Source organism: Aquarana catesbeiana, linkage group LG09 (genome assembly GCF_042186555.1).
Source record: "Aquarana catesbeiana isolate 2022-GZ linkage group LG09, ASM4218655v1, whole genome shotgun sequence".
Lineage (NCBI taxonomy): Eukaryota > Metazoa > Chordata > Amphibia > Anura > Ranidae > Aquarana > Aquarana catesbeiana.
Window position 1 is genome coordinate 313692357 of NC_133332.1, and position 21003 is coordinate 313713359.

Here is a 21003-nt window from a genome sequence, read left to right on the forward strand (position 1 = left end):
GATGCAAGAAGGACTCTGAAGGGAACATTTGATGTAAGGGGGTACACTGACAGGGGCAATTGGTGTAAGGGGTCACTGTTAAGGGGACATATTATATAAAAGGAAAACTCTGATGGGGGCAACTGATGTAAGGGGGACACTGACAGGGACAATTAATGTAAGTGTGCACTCTGATGGGGATCCGGGTGTAAGGGGGGACCCCAATTGGAGCAATTGATGTAAGGGGTCATTGTGATGGGGTCATTTGATGTAAAAGGAAAACTCTGATGGGAAGGGGGACATTAATGGGGACAATAAATGTAAGGGGGCACGTTGATGTAATGGGTAACTCTGAAGGGGGCAGTTGATGTAAGGGGGCACTCTGAAGGGGACCCTAATATAAGATGAACTCTGATGAGAACATTTGATGTAAGGGGGTACACACTGACAGGGGCAACTAATGTAAGAGGTCACTGCGATGGGGAAATTTGTTGTAAAAGGAAAACGCTGATGAGAGCAACTGATGTAAGGAGGGCGCTGATGGGGATAATTAATGTAAGTGGGTACTCTGATGTAAGGGGGGACCCCAATTAGTGCAATTGGTATAAGGGATTGCTGCGGTGGGTTAATTTGTTGTAAAAGGAAAACTCTGATGGGAGCAACTGATGTAAGGGGGACATTGAAGGGGACAATTATTGTAAGGGAGCACTCTGATGGGGATCCTGATGTAAAGGGGGAGGGGGGCAATTAGTTAATTTAATGTAAGGGGGCACTCTAATGGGGATGCTGATGTAAGGGGGGGATTAGTTCAATTGATGTAAGGGGGCACTCTGATGGGGTCCTGATGTAAGGGGGGGCCAAATTGTGCAATTGATGTAAGGGAGCACTCTGGTGGGGATCCTGATGTAAGGGGGGGGATTAGTTCAATTGATATAAGGGGGCACTCTGATTGGATCCTAATGTAAGGGGAGGCCCAATTGGTGCAATTAATGTAAGGGAGCACTCTGGTGGGGACAGTTGATGTAATAGGAATCTCTGAGGGGGCAGTTGATGTAAGGGGGCACTCTGAAGGGGGACCCTGATATAAGAGGGTCTCTAATGGGAACATTTGATAAATGGGGGTACACTGACAGGGGCAATTGATGTAAGGGGTTACTGTGATGGGCACATTTGATATAAAAGGAGAACTCTGATGGGGCAACTGATGTATGGGGGGGGACACTGATGTGGACAGTTAATGTAATGGGGAAATCTGAAGGGGGCCATTGACGTAAGGAGGACTCTAATTGGGACAGTTGATGTAATGGGGAAATTTAATGGGAACATTTGTGGTAAGGGGCACTCTGATGGGGACAGTTGATGTAATGAGGAACTTGAATGGGGACATTTGGGGTAGGGGGCACTCTGATGGGAACAGTTAATGTAAGTGGGCACTCTGGTGGGGATCCTGATCTAAGAGGCCACTTGATGGGGACAGTTGATGTAATGGGGAAATCTGAAGGGGGCAGTTGACGTAAGGAGGACTCTAATGGGGACAGTTGATGTAATGGGGAACTCTATTGGGAACATTTGGGGTAAGGGGCACTCTGATGGGGACAGTTAATGTAAGTGGGCACTCTGGTGGGGATCCTGATCTAAGGGGACACTTGATGGGGACAGTTGATGTAATGGGGAAATCTGAAGGGGGCAGTTGATGTAAGGAGGACACTAATGGGTACAGTTGATGTAATGGGGAACTCGAATGGGGACATTTGGGGTAAGGGGCGCTTTGATGGGGACAGTTAATGTAAGTGGGCACTCTGGTGGGGATCCTGATCTAAGGGGACACTTGATGAGGACAGTTGATGTAATGGGGAACTCTAATGGGAACATTTGGGGTAAGGGGCGCTCTGATGGGGACAGTTGATGTAATGGGGAACTCTAATGGGGACATTTGGGGTAAGGGGCACTTTGATGGGAACAATTGATATAAGAGGGCACTCTGATGGGGACAATTGATATCAAAGGGCACTCTGATGGTGAGGGGGGCTCTGATGGGGACCCAGATGTAAGGGGGCTCTGATGGGGACCCTGATGTAAGGGGGGACTTTGATAGGGGCCCTGATGTAAAAGGGGACTGTAATGAGGACTCTTGATGTAAGAGGGGACCTCGATAGGGACACCTGATATAAGAGGCCACAGGTGCTTAATCCTCCTAATCTAATGACAACCTAGTCCATACTGGCATTCCCTGTTTACTCCTGCACCACTTCTGCTCTACCCGTCAGACATTACTTACAGGTTGTGATTTGTGGAGTAAAAGTCCCCTGCATCTCTTTCAAACTGTGTGATAGATGATCAGGGGCTCACACACATTAATTTTTTTACTCCATCCCCCAGATCAGATAGGCTAGATCTGGACTTCTTCTGAAGGAACCTTGAAGGAACCTGAAGGAACCTTGGTTGAGAATGGCTGGTCTAGAGTTTAGAATTTTTATTATGAATTGGTATTTCCATCCCAGCCTCCCTTTCCGTCTTCCCCATCAGTAATGAGATCCTGAGATCATTTATCCTGTGGCCTCTGCTGCAGAAACGGGGGCCCCCGCTACAGGAACATCTGTTTTGTTGTTCATTGTCAATCTAATGAGAGAGCTGTCTTGCAACCAGACCCCGCTCTCCATCTTTAACCTTTATTGTTTTCTAACTATAACAGATTAACAATTTGGTCTTAATCTCCGAAGCCGGGGCTGCTGCAAACCATCTTAGCTCTTTTAACCCTCTTGGGGGGTATTAGTAATATTATTTACATTTATACTTGAAGGCACCAAAAAAAAAAACACGTTCCTATAGCAACCATTGTTGCTTCCAGTCGTCAAAAATTGAATTGTATTGACGTCATTTTTGTAATTAGATCAAAGACTGGCTTGGGAAAGGACTGCAGACTGTTAACATTTACTCTGACTGATCCTATTTATTTTTATGTTTTGTTGAGTTGAGTGACGCAACATTTGGTTTACTGTATACCCCAGCATGATTTCTGAATTAGCTGCAAATAGTCACTATGACATCAGCAACATTCAGTATAAAAAGTCTGCCGTGATGCACTTGAATAACACCGATATTGGGTATATTGGACTCAAAAGTGACAGTGTCTTTACATTGTCCCACCTTCCTACCAAGTATGGATGAGCTCAGGCTTGTTAGGACCCTAGTCTAAACCCTCCTAGGTGAGCCCACCAGGAAGCTGCCAGCTGTACTGGGCCAACCATCTGCAGCCGGGGTTTCCGGAACCCATAGTCGCACATTTACAAAGGATGTGTATATATGCAGCTACAGGGTGGTGATTGCCTCGACCCATTATGATTGGTTCAATACAGTGACAACTTCCTGGCAGTCTTGCTCATGTGGGTTTGGACTAGGATCCTAATGTACCCGGAAGCGAACTCCGCATGCATGTATTCTTACCCAGCCTCGATCCCTATGCTACTATTTGGAAAAGCAGAAAGAATGGTGGGAAAGTGGAAAGAATAGTGCCCTATCATTGGTGTAATTTGGAGGAATAGTGTCCCATCATTGGTATCATTGGGGGGGGAATAGTGCCCCATCATTGGTAACAGTGGGAGGAATAGTGCCCTGTCATTGGTATCAGTGAGAGGAATAGTGCCCCATCATTGGTATCAGTGGGAGGAACAGTGCCCTGTCATTGGTGTCAGTGGGAGGAATAGTGCCCCATCATTGGGATCAGTGGGAGGAATAGTGCCCCATCATCGGTCTCAGTAAGAAGAATAGTGTCCCATCATTGTTATCAGTGGGAGGAATAGTGCCCCATCATTGGTATCAGTGGGAGGAATAGTGTCCCATTATTGGTGTCAGTGGGAGGAATAGTGCCCCATCATTGGTATCAGTGGGAGGAATAGTGTCCCATCATTGGTATCAGTGGGAGGAATAGTGCTCCATCATTGGTATCAGTGGGAGAAATAGTGTCCCATCATTGGTATCAGTGGGAGGAATAGTGTCCCATCATTGGTATCAGTGGGAGGAATAGTGTCCCATCATTGGTATCAGTGGGAGGAATAGTGCTCCATCATTGGTATCAGTGGGAGAAATAGTGTCCCATCATTGGTATCAGTGGGAGGAATAGTGTCCCATCATTGGCATCAGTGGGAGGAATAGTGCTCCATCATTGGTATCAGTGGGAGGAATAGTGTCCCATCATTGGTATCAGTGGGAGGAATAGTGTCCCATCATTGGTATCAGTGGGAGGAATAGTGCTCCATCATTGGTATCAGTGGGAGAAATAGTGTCCCATCATTGGTATCAGTGGGAGGAATAGTGTCCCATCATTGGTATCAGTGGGAGGAATAGTGTCCCATCATTGGTATCAGTGGGAGGAATAGTGTCCCATCATTGGTATCAGTGGGAGGAATAGTGTCCCATCATTGGTATCAGTGGGAGGAATAGTGTCCCATCATTGGTGCCAAGGCATGAAAAAGGGCCGTATTTAGTCCGTGGCCTGCAGTTTGGAAACCTCTGCCTTACAAGTTTAGGAAGGAATTTTTCCTTCTTAATTTGTGCAAATAGGCCAACCCTTCTTTATAAGAGTGCTTAGCTCTCCTCTGAACTACCTATGGGTTTAGAACTTAGTGGTTGCATTTTTTTTTGATTAAACATTTATTCTTCAGTTGGTTGAACTCAATGGGCGTGTCTTTTTCAACCGATATAGCTAAGTAATCATGTGTATGTTGATTTATTTTTGCAAATTGCTCAAAGCTTGATTTAATATCTTATCCTTTACAGAGAATTACTTGCACAGGAAGACATCAGTGGTATCCTCCTCCGGAGGAACTTGTTTGTTTTAAGAGGTGTGAGGTAAGTTGAGGACCTCCTTGAAATTCATTTATCAAAAGGAAGATTACCGTTGTTGATTTTGAAGCCCAGTTCCATCCTTACCAAGTCTTGCACATTTGTCCAGGCTGCGCTCCTACTCTTGTTTTTAAAGAGTAGTTTTCAAAGTCAAAAAAGTTTAATACGGTTAGCCAGGGAAACTTCAATAAATCTTGATTTGCAGATTAATGGGATTGTGGATTATATTATTCCTAATGACTGGTGGTTTTTATGATTGATGAGGAAATAATCAGGCAACATCCGGAGGGATGGGGACAAATACAGATCATAAATGAATGAAGCAGAAGTTGGGAGATCCTTGCACTGCAGGTCATCAGGTACAGCTTTCCCTCCAGCAAAGAGAACAGTGAGCAGCACAGTACCAAATCTCAGTCCACAATTTCCTGAAATCAGAAATCAGAGGCAGCAGTGCCTTAGATGATCTCACGCTTCAGATATACAGATGTGAGGGTACAAGGGAGCCCAGGCACCCTTACATACAAGGAAGTACACTGATATTTTTCAGGCGTAATATACCAAAGAAAAAGGTAGATTTTTCGGGAGACTGTTTTGGCATAGTTAACCCAATGGTATAGAAAATATTCACTTTTTGAGTTCAGGCCCGCCTGTATGCCTACCTGAATTAAAGAGGACATGCATTATGGAAGCTTTGCTCCTCTTGGTAGAGGCAGGGCTTTGATTCCTCTTGTGAAAGCTGCTCCCCTCAAGATAGGAGATCTGATGACTGGTGGGGTAATGATAAAGGTGAAGGAAGGACATATATGAAACTGGAATGAAGCAGAAGCAGGGAGATCCTTGCACTGCAGGCCATTGGGTACAGCTTTCCCTCCAGCAAAGAGAACAGTGAGCAGTGAAGTAGTGCCATCACCAAATCTCACTCCAAATCTCATGAGATTATCATTCAGAGGCGGCAGTGCCTTACATGATCTCACACTTCAGATATACAGCTATGAGACTACAGGTACAGGGGAGCCCAGGCACCCTTACATATCAGGAAGTACATTGATATTTTTTAGGAGGAACATACCAAAGAAAAGGTAGATTTTCAGGGTACTGTTTAGCCATAGTCAACCCAATCATATAGAAAATATTAACTTTTTGAGTTCAGGTCCACCTGTAGGCCTACCCGAATTTAAGAAAACATGTATTATGGAAGCTTTGCTCCTCTTGGTAGAGGCAGGGCTTTGCTTCCTCATGTGAGAGTTGTTCCCCTCAAAACAGGAGATCTGATGACTGGTGGGGTAATGATAGAGGTGGAGGAAGCACAGATCTGCAAAAGGGACGAAGCAAAAGCAGGGAGTTACTTGCTCTGCAGGTCATCGGGTACAGCTTTCCCTCCAGTAAGGAGAACCATGAGCTGTGAAGTAGTGACTTCACCAAATCTCAATCGAAATCTCCTGAGATTAGCATTTGGAGGCAGCTATGGCCTATGTATCACACTCCAGATATACGGTCATGAGGCTACAGGTACAGGGGAGTCTAGGCACCCTTACATATCAGGAAGTACCCAGATTTTTTTAAGAAGAATATACCAAACAAAAGTTAGATTTTTCAGGGTACTGTTTAGACATAGTTAACCCAATGGTATAAAAAATATCCATTCTGTGAGTTCAGGTCCACCTGTAGGCCTACCCGAATTAAGGAGAACATGTATTATGGAAGCTTTGCTCCTCTTGGTAGAGGCAGGGCTTTGCTTCCTCATGTGAGAGTTGTTCCCCTCAAAACAGGAGATCTGATGACTGGTAGGGTAATAATAGAGGTGGAGGAAGCACAGATCTGCAAAAGGGATGAAGCAAAAGCAGGGGAATCCTTGCACTGCAGGTCATCGGGTACAGCGTTCCCTCCAGCAAGGAGAACCATGAGCTGTGAAGTAGTCACTTCACCAAATCTCAATCTAAATCTCCTGAGATTAGCATTTAGAGGCAGCAATGCCCTATGTATCACACTCCAGATATACGGTCATGAGGCTACAGGAACAGGGGAGTCTAGGCACCCTTACATATCAGGAAGTACCCAGATTTTTTAAGAAGAATATACCAAACAAAAGTTAGATTTTTCAGGATACTGTTTAGACATAGTTAACCTGAAAGTATAAAAAATATCCATTCTGTGAGTTCAGGTCCACCTGTAGGCCTACCCGAATTAAGGAGAACATGTATTATGGAAGCTTTGCTCCTCTTGGTAGAGGCAGGGCTTTGCTTCCTCATGTGAGAGTTGTTCCTCTCAAAACAGGAGATCTGATGACTGGTAGGGTAATAATAGAGGTGGAGGAAGCACAGATCTGCAAAAGGGATGAAGCAAAAGCGGGGGAATCCTTGCACTGCAGGTCATCGGGTACAGCGTTCCCTCCAGCAAGGAGAACCATGAGCTGTGAAGTAGTGACTTCACCAAATCCCAATCTAAATCTCCTGAGATTAGCATTTAGAGGCAGCAATGCCCTATGTATCACACTCCAGATATACGGTCATGAGGCTACAGGAACAGGGGAGTCTAGGCACCCTTACATATCAGGAAGTACCCAGATTTTTTAAGAAGAATATACCAAACAAAAGTTAGATTTTTCAGGGTACTGTTTAGACATAGTTAACCTGAAAGTATAAAAAATATCCATTCTGTGAGTTCAGGTCCACCTGTAGGCCTACCCGAATTAAGGAGAACATGTATTATGGAAGCTTTGCTCCTCTTGGTAGAGGCAGGGCTTTGCTTCCTCATGTGAGAGTTGTTCCTCTCAAAACAGGAGATCTGATGACTGGTAGGGTAATAATAGAGGTGGAGGAAGCACAGATCTGCAAAAGGGATGAAGCAAAAGCAGGGGAATCCTTGCACTGCAGGTCATCGGGTACAGCGTTCCCTCCAGCAAGGAGAACCATGAGCTGTGAAGTAGTGACTTCACCAAATCTCAGCCAAAATCTCCTGAGATTAGCATTTAGAGGCAGCAATGCCCTATGTATCACACTCCAGATATATGGTCATGAGGCTACAGGTACAGGGGAGTCTAGGCACCCTTACATATCAGGAAGTACCCAGATTTTTTTCCAGGAAGAATATACCAAACAAAAGTTAGATTATCAGGGTACTGTTTAGACATAGTTAACCTAATGGTATAGAAAATATCAATTCTGTGAGTTCAGGTCCACCTGTATGCCTACCCGAATTAAAGAGAACATGTATTATGGAGGCTTTGCTCCTCTTGGTAGAGGCAGGGCTTTGCTTCCTCATGTGAAAGTTGCTCCCCTCAAGACAGGAGATCTGATGACTGGTGGGGTAATGATAGAGGTGAAGGAAGCACAGATCTGCAAAAGGGATGAAGCAAAAGTAGGGGAATCCTTGCACTGCAGGTCATCGGGTACAGCTTTCCCTCCAGCAAGGAGAACCATGAGCTGTGAAGTGGTGACATCACCAAATCTCAATCAAAATCTCCTGAGATTAGCATTTAGAGGCAGCAATGCCCTATGTATCACACTCCAGATATAAGGTCATGAGGCTACAGGTACAGATGAGTCTAGGTCCCCTTACATATTAGGAAGTACACAGATTTTTTTAGGAAGAATATGCCAAACAAAAGTTAGATTTTTCAGGGTACTGTTTAGACATAGTTAACCCAATGGTATAGAAAATATCCATTCTGTGAGTTCAGGTCCACCTATATGCTTACCCGAATTAAAGAGAACATGTATTATGGAAGCTTTGCTCCTCTTGGTAGAGACAGGGCTTTGCTTCCTCATGTGAAAGTTGCTCCCTCAAGACAGGAGATCTGATGACTGGTGGAGTAATGATAGAGGTGAAGGAAGCACAGATCTGCAAAAGGGATGAAGCAGAAGCAGGGAGATACTTGCACTGCAGGTCATTGAGTACAGCTTTGCCTCCAGCAAATAGAACCGAGAGCAGTGAAGTAGTGACTTCACCAAATCTCAATCAAAATCTCTTGAGATTAGCAATCAAAGGCAGCAGTGCCCTAGGCCTCACACTCCAGATGTACAGTTATGAAGCTACAGGTACAGGGGAGCCTAGGCACCCTTACATACAATGAAGTACATTGATATTTTTCAGGAGGAATATACCAAATAAAAAAATGATTTTTCAGATTACTCTTTAGGCATAGTTAACCCAATGGTATGGAAAATATAAACTTTCCACTTGTCTGCCTACTGAGATTAATGAGGACATGTATTATGGAAGCTTTGCTCCTCTTGGTAGAGGCAGGGCTTTGCTTCCTCGTGTGAGAGTTGTTCCCCTCAAGACAGGAGATCTGATGACTGATGGGGTAATGATAGCTGTAGAGGAAGCACAGATTTGCAAAAGGGATGAAGCCGGAAGCAGGGAGATCCTTGCATGGCAGGTCCTCAGGTACAGCTTTCCCTCCAGCAAGGAGAACAGTGAGCAGCACAGTAGAGACATCACCGAATCTCACTCCAAATCTTCTGAGGCAACAGTACCCAAGATGATCTCACGCTTCAGATATACAGCTGTGAGGGTTCAAGGGAGCCCAGGCACCCTTACATACAAGGAAGTACACTATTTTTCAAGAGTAATATACCAAAGAAAAGGTCGATTTTTCAGGCTAATATTTTGGCATAGTTAACCCAATGGTATAGAAAATATTCACTTTTTGAGTTCAGGTCTGCCTGTATGCCTACCTGAATTAAAGAGGACATGCATTATGGAAGCTTTGCTCCTCTTGGTAGGGGCAGGGCTTTGCTTCCTCTTGTGAAAGCTGCTCCCTTCAAAACAGGAGATCTTATGACTGGTGGGGTCATGATAGAGGTGGAGGAAGCACAAATCTGCAAAAAGGGATGACACAGAAGCAGGGAGATCCTTGCAGTGCAGGCCATTGGGTACAGCTTTCCCTCCAGCAAGGAGAACAGTGAGCAGTGAAGTAGTGTCATCACCAAATCTCACTCTAAATCTCCTGAGATTATCTCCGGCTATTGCAAAACTACAAGTCCCATCATGCCTCTGCCTGTGGGATTCATGCTTGTAACTGTCAGCCTTGCAATGCCTCATGGGACTTGTAGTTTTGCAACAGCTGGAGGGCCACCAGTTTGAGACCCCTGCCTTAGATGATCTCACACTGCAGATATACAGCTATGAGCCTCAAGCCATAGGAATGCCTAGGCCAGTGATGGTGAACCTTTGCACCCCAGATGTTTTGGAACTACATTTCCCGTGATGCTCAGCTACACTGCAGTGTAGTTGAGCATCATGGGAAATGTAGTTCCAAAACATCTGGGGTGCCAAGGTTCGCCATCACCGTAGGCAAACGTAAGGATACACTGTAACAGTTGAATCTATTTTTGCATTTCCATTGCTCTCTACCTTTTGACATTTTCTGCCTCTTTTCTCCTTCAATTTTTTTTTTTAAATACTGTATATTATTTTATTTATTTTTAAGTGTTAGTTTAACATTGTCCTGTTTTTTTTTTTTTTTTTGTTTAAACCCACAGCCTTTCATTGCTGATAAATATTGTGATGGCAATAACAACTGGGCTTTCTGTGACTACGATGGTGGTGATTGCTGTGCCTCAACAGTCATAACGAAAGAGGTAAGATTAAAATTTTTAACATTTTTACAAAATTAAAAAAAATAAAAAAAAAATGTAAAAAAAAAGTTTTTTGTAATTAAAAATGTTCTGGTATTAAAAACTGTATGCATACTTAGTTCAGGAAAGTTCATACTATGGGCAGAACTTCACCGGTAGGGATGAGTGAAATTTTGCCAAAATTTTTGTAAAATTGGGATCACTGACATTACAGTACAGTAAGTGAGAGTTGGACCCTAGGGCATGAAATGTGCTACTGGCAGGATCGCCAAAGATAAAAATCTTGAAAAAAAAAATAAAATAAATAAAATGAACGTAGACACCACACCTGAGGACTGCTAAGCAGCATTTTTTGGGGGGCTTTGGAAACACTTTAATGCAGACCTCAACGGATGCAATCAAAAGCTATCTCCACCTTTTGGACCATGTTTCATGGTGTAACGTGAACAAGGTCTAAGTCCACAGGGTTCTTCTCCTTGCCAGCTCCAATCATATTTTGTATTTGAAGACCTGCGAATAAAAACTTCATTTTCAGAGGGACTGTAGTTCTCAATGGAACGCAAACATGGTGACGTCACTGCGTGGTGACGCCCCATGGATGCTTCCTCCAGCCTCGTATCTGAAGGCTACCTAAACTGGAGGAAGGGTCTGCAGGAGATAATATGATTGTAGTTGCTTTATAGGCTCCAATGCAACAAAATAACAAATGCACATTTTTTTTTTTTTAATATGGGTGCATTTATTATTATTTTTTGCAAAAGGTGGAGTTCACTTTTGATTACCTTCCTCTTGCACCCTCGCCTCTCCATTCAGCTGCAAAACCCCGCATAAGCTACAAGGCTCCAGAGATGCAGTTCACCCCCGGTCTACGGTCTTCCCCTGACGGACATCTCTGATTGGCTCCCGAGGCATGGCAGGCAGGGAATGGTGTGGGGGCAAAAGAAAAAGAATGTATATGTAGCTCAGAATGATTGGGATTGAAACAAGTCTGTTGATTTGCCCTGTAAGGGCATTTCACAGGTTTGCGTTGGACAACCAGGAATTAAAATTTTAATATTAATAATACTAATAATAATATAATTTTAAAATAATAATAATAATAATGATAATAATATAGAGTTCAAATAAGAATAATAATTTTAAAATAATAATAATAATAATAATAATAATAATAATAATAATAATGTTAATACTAATACTACTACTAATAATAATAACACTAATAGAGTTCAAATAAGAATAATAATTTTAAAATAATAACAACAACAATAATAATAATGTTAATACTTATACTACTACTAATAATAATAACACTAATAATAGTATAATTTAAAAATAGTAACAACAATAATAGTAATAATCATATAATTTTAAATGAATATTAATAATAAAATAATGTTCAAATAAAAGTAATAATACTAATAATATAATTTTAAAATCATAACAACAACAATAGTACTACTAATAATAATAATAATATTATTTTAAAATAATAATGATAATATAATGTTCAAATATGAGTAAAAATACTAATAATATAATTTTAAAATAGTAACAACAACAATAGTAATAATCATATAATTTTAAATGAATAATAATAAAAAAATAATGTTCAAATAAAAGTAATAATACTAATAATATAATTTTAAAATCATAACAACAACAATAGTACTACTACTACTACTACTAATAATAATAATAATAATAATATTATTTTAAAATAATAATGATAATAATATAATGTTCAAATATGAGTAAAAATACTAATAATATAATTTTAAAATAATAACAACAATAATAATAATAATAATGTTAATAATAATAAAACTAATAATAAGAATAACATTAATAATAGTATAATTTTAAAATAGTAACAACAATAGTACTAATAATCATATAATGTTAAATGAATAATAATAAAATAATGTTCAAATAAGAGTAGTAATACTAATAATATAATTATGATTAAAATCATAACAACAACAATAGTACTAATAATAATACTATAATTTTAAAATACTAATGATAATAATATAATGTTCAAATAAGAGTAAACATTCTAATAATATCATTTTAAAATAATAACAATAATAATAATAATAATAATAATAATAATAATAATAATAATAATAATGCTAAAACTAATAATAATAATAACACTAATAATAGTATAATTTTAAAATAGTAACAGAAATAATACTAATAATCATATAATTTAAATGAATAATAATAATAATAATAATAATAATATAATTTTAAAAATAGGATAATAAGAATAAAAATATGATTTTAAAATAATAATGATAATAATATAATGTTCAAATAATAATATAATTTTAAAATAATAATGATAATAATATAATGTTCAAATAAGAGTAATAATACTAATAATATAATTTTAAAATAATAATAATAATAATATTAATAAAAATAACACTAATAATAGTATAATTTTAAAATAGTAACAACAATAATACTAATAATCATATAATATTAAATGAATAATAATATAATTTTAAAATAAGAATAAAAATATGATTTTAAAATAATAATGATAATAATATAATGTTCAAATAATAATAATAATAATAATAATAATAATAATATAATTTAAAAATAATAACAACAATAATAATAATAATGCTAATACTACTAATAATAATAATAATAATAATAACACTAATAATAGTATGACTTTAAAATAGTAATAACAATTATACTAATAATCATATAATTTTAAATGAATAATAATATAATTTTAAAATAATAATAACAACAATAATAATAATAATAATAATAATATAATTTTAAAATAATAATAACAACAGCAATAATAATAACAAAAATGTAATACTTTTAAAATATTTTCCAGACCATAATCTGGTCCTTTTAACTTATTGTTAAATGCAAGATATTATTAAAAAAAAAAAAAAAAAACGAGACATACTCTGACATAACAACATTAAAGTCTAATATAAAAAATATGTAATTTAGGTTACAAAAATTTTGATTGCCAAAAATGAAAAAATAAAAATATGTGGCATTTGCCCAGTAAAACTATTTCCAAAAAGAAATTGCACCCATATGTTTGTTCTTTGTTCTAATAATAATATAATTTTAAAATAATAATGATAATAATATAATGTTCAAATAAGAGTAATAATACTAATAATATAATTTTAAAATAATAACAACAATAATAATAATAATAATATTAATAAAAATAACACTAATAATAATAACATTAATAATAGTATCATTTTAAAATAGTAACAACAATAATACTAATAATCATATAATGTTAAATGAATAATAATAAAATAATGTTCAAATAAGAGTAATAATACTAATAATATAATTTTAAAATAATAACAATAATAATAATATTAATAAAAATAACACTAATAATAGTATAATTTTAAAATAGTAACAACAATAATACTAATAATCATATAATTTTAAATTAATAATAATAATAATATAATTTTAAAATAAGAATAAATATATGATTTTAAAATAATAATGATAATAATATAATGTTCAAATAATAATAATAATATAATTTTAAAATAATAACAACAACAATAATAATAATAATAATGCTAATACTAATAATAATAATAATAATAATAACACTAATAATAGTATGACTTTAAAATAGTAACAACAAGTATACTAATAATCATATAATTTTAAATGAATTATAATATAATTTTAAAATAATAATAACAACAATAATAATAATAATATAATTTTAAAATAATAATAACAACAGCAATAATAAAAATGTAATACTTTTAAAATATTTTCCAAACCATAATCTGGTTCTTTTAACTTATTGTTAAATGCAAGATATTAAAAAAAAAAAAACGAGACATAATCTGACATAACAACATTAAAGTCTAATATAAAAAATATGTAATTTAGGTTACAAAAATTTTGATTGCCAAAAATGAAAAAATGAAAATATGTGGCATTTGCCCAGTAAAACTATTTCCAAAGAGAAATTGCACCCATATGTTTGTTTTTTGTTCTAATAATAATATAATTTTAAAATAATAATGATAATATAATGTTCAAATAAGAGTAATAATACTAATAATATAATTTTAAAATAATAACAATAATAATAATATTAATAAAAATAACACTAACAATAATAACATTAATAATAGTATAATTTTAAAATAGTAACAACAATAATACTAATAATCATATAATGTTAAATGAATAATAATAAAATAATGTTCAAAAAAGAGTAGTAATACTAATAATATAATTATGATTAAAATAATAACAACAACAATAGTACTAATAATAATACTATAGTTTTAAAATAATAATGATAATAATATAATGTTCAAATAAGAGTAAACATTCTAATAATATAATTTTAAAATAATAACAATAATAATAATAATAATAATAATAATGCTAATACTACTACTAATAATAACACTAATAATAGTATAATTTTAAAATAGTAACAGCAATAATACTAATAATCATATAATTTTAAATGAATAATAATATCAATAATAATAATAATAATAATAATAATAATAATAATAATAATAATATCATTTTAAAATAATAATAATAATAATAATACTTTAGTTTTAAAATAATAATGATAATAATATAATGTTCAAATAATAATAATAATATAATTTTAAAATAATAATGATAATAATATAATGTTCAAATAAGAGTAATAATACTAATAATATAATTTAAAAATAAATAATAAATAAATAAAATAATAACAATAATAATAATAATAATATTATTATTAATAAAAATAACACTAATAATAGTATAATTTTAAAATAGTAACAACAATAATACTAATAATCATATAATTTTAAATGAATAATAATAATATAATTTTAAAATAAGAATAATAATACTTTAGTTTTAAAATAATAATGATAATAATATAATGTTCAAATAATAATAATATAATTTTAAAATAATAACAACAACAATAATAATAATAATGCTAATACTAATAATAATAATAATAACACTAATAATAGTATGACTTTAAAATAGTAACAACAATTATACTAATAATCATATAATTTTAAATGAATAATAATATAATTTTAAAATAATAATAACAACAATAATAATAATAATATAATTTTAAAATAATAATAACAACAGCAATAATAATAATAAAAATGAAATACTTTTAAAATATTTTCCAAACCATAATCTGGTCCTTTTAATTTATTGTTAAATACAAGATATTATTTTTTTTTAAAAAACGAGACATAATCTGACATAACAATGTTAAAGTCTAATATAAAAAATATGTAATTTAGGTTACAAAAATTTTGATTGCCAAAAAATGAAAAAATGAAAATATGTGGCATTTGCCCAGTAAAACTATTTCCAAAAAGAAATTGCACCCATATGTTTGTTCTTTGTTCTCAACAATACTAAAAGGTATGATTGATGTTTCTGGATAGAATATTTCAAAAATCAAACTTTTGGCATTCAGAGAAGTTAAGCATATGCTTTCTGTCTAAATATAATATGTTGAATTTGAGTTCTTTTGGCCGTGATCAAAGCTGTTGGCTTCTTCAGCCATTTATCTTGCAAGCCCATGAGAGCTTGAAGGCCTCTGAGAGCTTAAATATGACCTCCCGCCTTTTCCTTCAGCCTTGCGCAGTTGTTCCGGCTCCTCTCCTGGACTCCTCTTCTGGACTCCTCTCCTGGACTGAAATGGCTTCCTCTGATTTCACTGCACACTGTGAGCTTCTCATAGTGTGTATTAGAAACTGAAGCAAGTTAGAGCCACCTTCGTTTTCTGGCTGCAGAATATCCAGCCAAGATCATCCAGTGCCCAGGGCATAGATACCAAATAGTGCCTTCAATATGTGCGAACCTATGAGGAGGGAGAGAAGGAGAGAGAGCACAGCCCACACCTCCTCCCGACTCTCTCCTCCTCTCCTTGCTGCTTCCAGCGCTGAGCTGACAGTAGTAGTGATGCCGCTGTCACTACTCTTGTCAGCCTTATAGTAGAAGGAACCTGCAGGTGCCACCATCCCTACAATATACGTTGCGCCCAGGGCAGCCTACCCCTTCTGCCCCTCCCCTTGTCCTGGTTCTGTATCCAGCATCATCTGGCCCTTCCTTTTCTTCCCCAGCCTAATTGTTCTTGCCACCGGACCTTTCATTGTTTAGATTGCGGATTAAACTTAGATTTGCTATGACTTTAAATAGTTTGTTCGGGCCAAGCTGACCAAAACCAACTATTTCCTTTACTAATATATATATATATATATATATATATATATATACACACGCCTGCTAGACATGTGCACTGCCGAAAAATTCATTATTTTTAGTTTTTGTTTCAATTTTTTTTTTTTTTTGCGGCCATATGTTTTTTTGGGTTTTTTTTCACGTCATTCATTATGATTGCAATTTATAAATTCGAAAATGTGTAAATTCGACAATCCGAAAATGCGAAAATTTGAAAATCCGAAAAAAAAAAAAAAATCCAAAAATTCGAAATGATAACTAACTAACAATAACTAACTATCAAATTATAGGTATTGGAATTTCCCTTAAAATTTGGCTGTTGGTGAACGTAACGAATACGAATTTATCCGAAGTTACGAATTATCCCCAAAAAAAACGAATCCCGAATCTAAACAAATGGAACGTAACGAATTAATAATAATAATAATAATAATAAATAATAAAAATAAAAGGTTTTTATTATTATTGTTATTTATTATTATTAATTATTATTATTAATTTGTTACGTTCTATTCGTTTAGATTCGGCAGTCGTTATAAGAAAATTCCAATACCTTTAATTTAATAGTTAGTTATTATTAGTTAGTTATCATTTTGAATTTTTGGATTTTTTTTTATTTTTTTATTTTCGGATTTTCACATTTTTAAATTTTCGGATTTTTGAATAATAATATATAATTTAATGGTTTAGTAATAGTTATTATTAGTTAGTTATTATTTCGGATTTTCGGATTTTCGAATTTAGGAATTTTTTAATTTTTTAATTTTTGAATTTAAGAATTTACGAATTTTGTAATTTAAGAATTTACAAATTTTCGAATTTTTGAAATTAAGATTTTCCAAATTTTTGAATCTTCGAATTTACGAAAATTTTCGGGATTTTCGTTAATTCTGCTTTCTCCGGATTAACGAATTTGTCGAAATTTTTTAAAAAACAAATTCGGGAATGAAACGAATTGCACATGTCTACCGCCTGCTGTCAGCGCTATATAAGCTGCATTTAGCCTAAGCTACGTACAGTATACAGCTCTGTGTTCCGGCGGCAGTATGGGGACTTCCCGTCCCATTTCCGGGAAAAAAAATAGAGTCAGTCCATTCATAGGAAGCCTTCTAATTTGAATGAATTAATACAAGGCTTCCTCTGATTGGTTGAGGTAGAGAGGTGGTTGGATGACTGCCAATCAGAGGAAGCCTTGTATTCATTTTTAAAACTTCAGCTTTAAAGCCTAACTCCAGCTTTGTTCAGACTTAAATTTTTTTTTTTGTTGGCGGGGGGCCAAGCTGACCCATACAAACAATATCCATTACAAACACACTCACCGACCACTTAATTAGGTCCTCCTTGCTAGTCCCGGTTTGGACCCCATTTTGCCTCCATTCTTGGTGGAATAGATACAACAAGGTGTTAGAAATGTTCCTCAGAGATTTTGCTCCATAGATTCGTCGGCTGCACATCCATGATGCCAATCTTCCTTTCCACCACATCCCAAAGGTGTTCTATTGGATGAGATGTGGTGAGTGTGGAGGCCATTGGAGGACAGTGACCTCATTGTCCAGTGGTGAGATGATCGGAGCTTTGTGACATGGAGCATTATCCTGCTGGAAGGAGCCATCAGAAGATGGGGACACTGTAGTCATAAAGGGATGGACATGAGATGTGGTGAGTGTGGAGGCCATTGGAGGACAGTGACCTCATTGTCCAGTGGTGAGATGATCGGAGCTTTGTGACATGGAGCATTATCCTGCTGGAAGGAGCCATCAGAAGATGGGGACACTGTAGTCATAAAGGGATGGACATGGTCAGCAACAATTCTCAGGTAGGCCGTGGTGATTAAACCATGCTCAATGGGTACTAAGGGGCCCAAAGTGTGCCAGGAAAATACCCCCCCACCATTACACCACCACCACCAGCCTGGACCGGTGATACAAGGCAAGATGGATCCATGCGCCAAATTCTAACCCTACCGGAATGTCGCAGCTAAAAATGAGACTCATTAGACGAGGCAACATTTTTCCAGTCTTGTATTGTCCAATTTTGGTGATCCTGTGCGAATTGTAGCCTCAGTGTCCTGATCTTAGCTGACAGGCGTGGCACCCGGGTGGTCTTCTGCTGGTGTAGCCCATCTGCTTTAAGGTTGGATGTGTTGTGCAGTCAGAGATGGTATTCTGCATACCTTGGATGTAACAAGTGGTTATTTGAGTTACTATTGCCTTTCTATCATCTGGAACCAGTCTGCCCATTCTCCTCTGACCTCTGACATCAACAAGGCATTTTTCTGCACACAACTGCCGCTCACTGGATATTTTCTCTTTTTCCCAAACCTGAGAGATGGTTGTGTGTGAAAATCCCAGAAATACTCAGACCGGCCCGTCTGGCACCAACAACCATGCCACATTCAAAGCCACTTATATCCCATTTCTTCCCCATTCTGATGCTCGGTTTGAACTTCAGCAAATCATCTTCACCACGTCTAAATGCCTGAATGCATTGAGTTGCTGGCATGTGATTGGCTGGTTAGCAATTTGTGTTACCGAGCAATTCAACAGGTGTACTGAATAAAGCGGCCGGTGAGTGTATATGCCTTGAAATTTTATGAAATATTACAAGGTTTCCTCTGCTTGGCTGAGGTGGAGTGGCGGTCAGGTGACTTCCCAATCAGAGGAAACCTTCATTCATTCATTATGACACCAGGCTTCCTGTGAAAAGCCGAGCAGCACTCATCTGACTTGATTTTATTTTGGGTGCTATTTAACGTCGTAGCAAATCTGGAGTTAGGCTTTAATCACCCAATTATAATAGACCAAAAAATCTTCATAATTGTACACATCTGTCTCCGTTAATGAATGTAGCGAGTGCTGGCAAGCTTTGAAGGCACCAGCACCTCGAAACGTCCTCCCATCTCCCAAGTTGCCGGTTTGATTGGGAGAAGAGAAGATTAAAGCGTGGTCCTTCCACTCTTGGACCAGATAGGGCTGTTTACTACCATCAGTGCATGTTTTTTATTATGTAGGGGTGTATTTCTTGGATCGCTCTTGCAAAGGGATTCCTTACAGACAATGACAAATATGAAACAGAATACGTTGTTGAGTTCCAGGGATCCTCATTCCTCGAGACCACACAGTGCTCTACAGATAGTTACCGGGAAACATGTTGGAGATTATGGCAGAGACATGTAGACCTTATTAGATATGCTTACAAATGTTTTCTGCAAATGAAAAAGGCCTTTGTGTCCTCCTACAGTATCTCACAAAAGTCAGTACACCCCTCACATTTTTGTAAATCTTTTATTCTATCTTTTCACGTGACAACACTGAAGAAATGATACTTTGCTACAGTGATTGCTGTATAGTTTTTGTCGAGAGCCCATCGTGCTTGAACCTTGGGGAAGATAAGGTTTGAGACTACACACAGATACATTTATACTGTTTATATACAGATAGTGTAGTGCCGCAATCACCCAAAAAAATAAACACAATTATGAAAATGAAACAAAAATACCAGCAATCAAAATAACAATATAGTAAATCAAAGACAATCAAAATAACTATATACACTCATCAGCCACTTTATTAGGTAGACCTGTTCAGTTGCTTGGTAACACAAATTGCTAATCAGCCAATCCCATGGCAGCAACTCAGTGCATTTAGGTATCTAGATTTCGTGAAGACAACTTGCTGAAGTCCAAACCGAGCATCAGAATGTGGAAGAAAGGGGATTTTGAACATGGAATGGTTCTTGGTGCCAGACGGGCTGGTCTGAGTATTTCAAAAACTGCTGATCTACTGGGATTTTCATTCAAAACAATCTCTCGGGTTTACAGAGAATGGTGGGGGGGAAAGAGAAAATATCCAGTGAGCGGCAGTTGTGTGGAGGAAAAGGCCTTGTTGATGTCAGAGGTCAGAGGAGAATGGGCAGACTGGTTCCAGATGATAGAAAGGCAACAGTAACTCAAATAACCACTCGTTACATCCAAAGTATGCAGAATACCATCTCTGAATGTACAACACATCCAACCTTGAAGCAGATGGGCTACAGCAGCAGAAGACCACACCGGGTGCCATTCCTGTCAGCTAAGAACAGAAAACCGAGGCTACAATTCGCACAGGCTCACCACAATTGGACAATACAAGATTGGGAAAACGTTACCTGGTCTGATGTGTCTGGATTTCAGCTACAACATTCAGATTTTGGTCAGAATTTGGTGTAAACAACATGAAAGCATGGATCCATCCTGCCTTGTATCACCGGTTCAGGCTGGTGGTGGTGGTGTAATGGTGGGGGGGTATTTTCTTGGCACACTTTGGGCCCCTTAGTACCAATTGAG

The 21003-nt window shown here is 36.6% G+C and overlaps 1 protein-coding gene across 1 annotated transcript in view; it reads left to right on the plus strand.

Moving 5' to 3' along the window:
* The window catches only part of PAPPA (pappalysin 1), a 320719-nt gene that overhangs the window by 287838 nt on the left and 11878 nt on the right, over positions 1-21003 (plus strand). Inside the window, exons 20-21 of the mRNA XM_073600688.1 lie at positions 4756-4827; positions 10308-10406. Of these exons, the coding sequence (XP_073456789.1) occupies positions 4756-4827; positions 10308-10406 (171 nt within the window). The remainder of the gene's footprint in view (positions 1-4755; positions 4828-10307; positions 10407-21003) is intronic.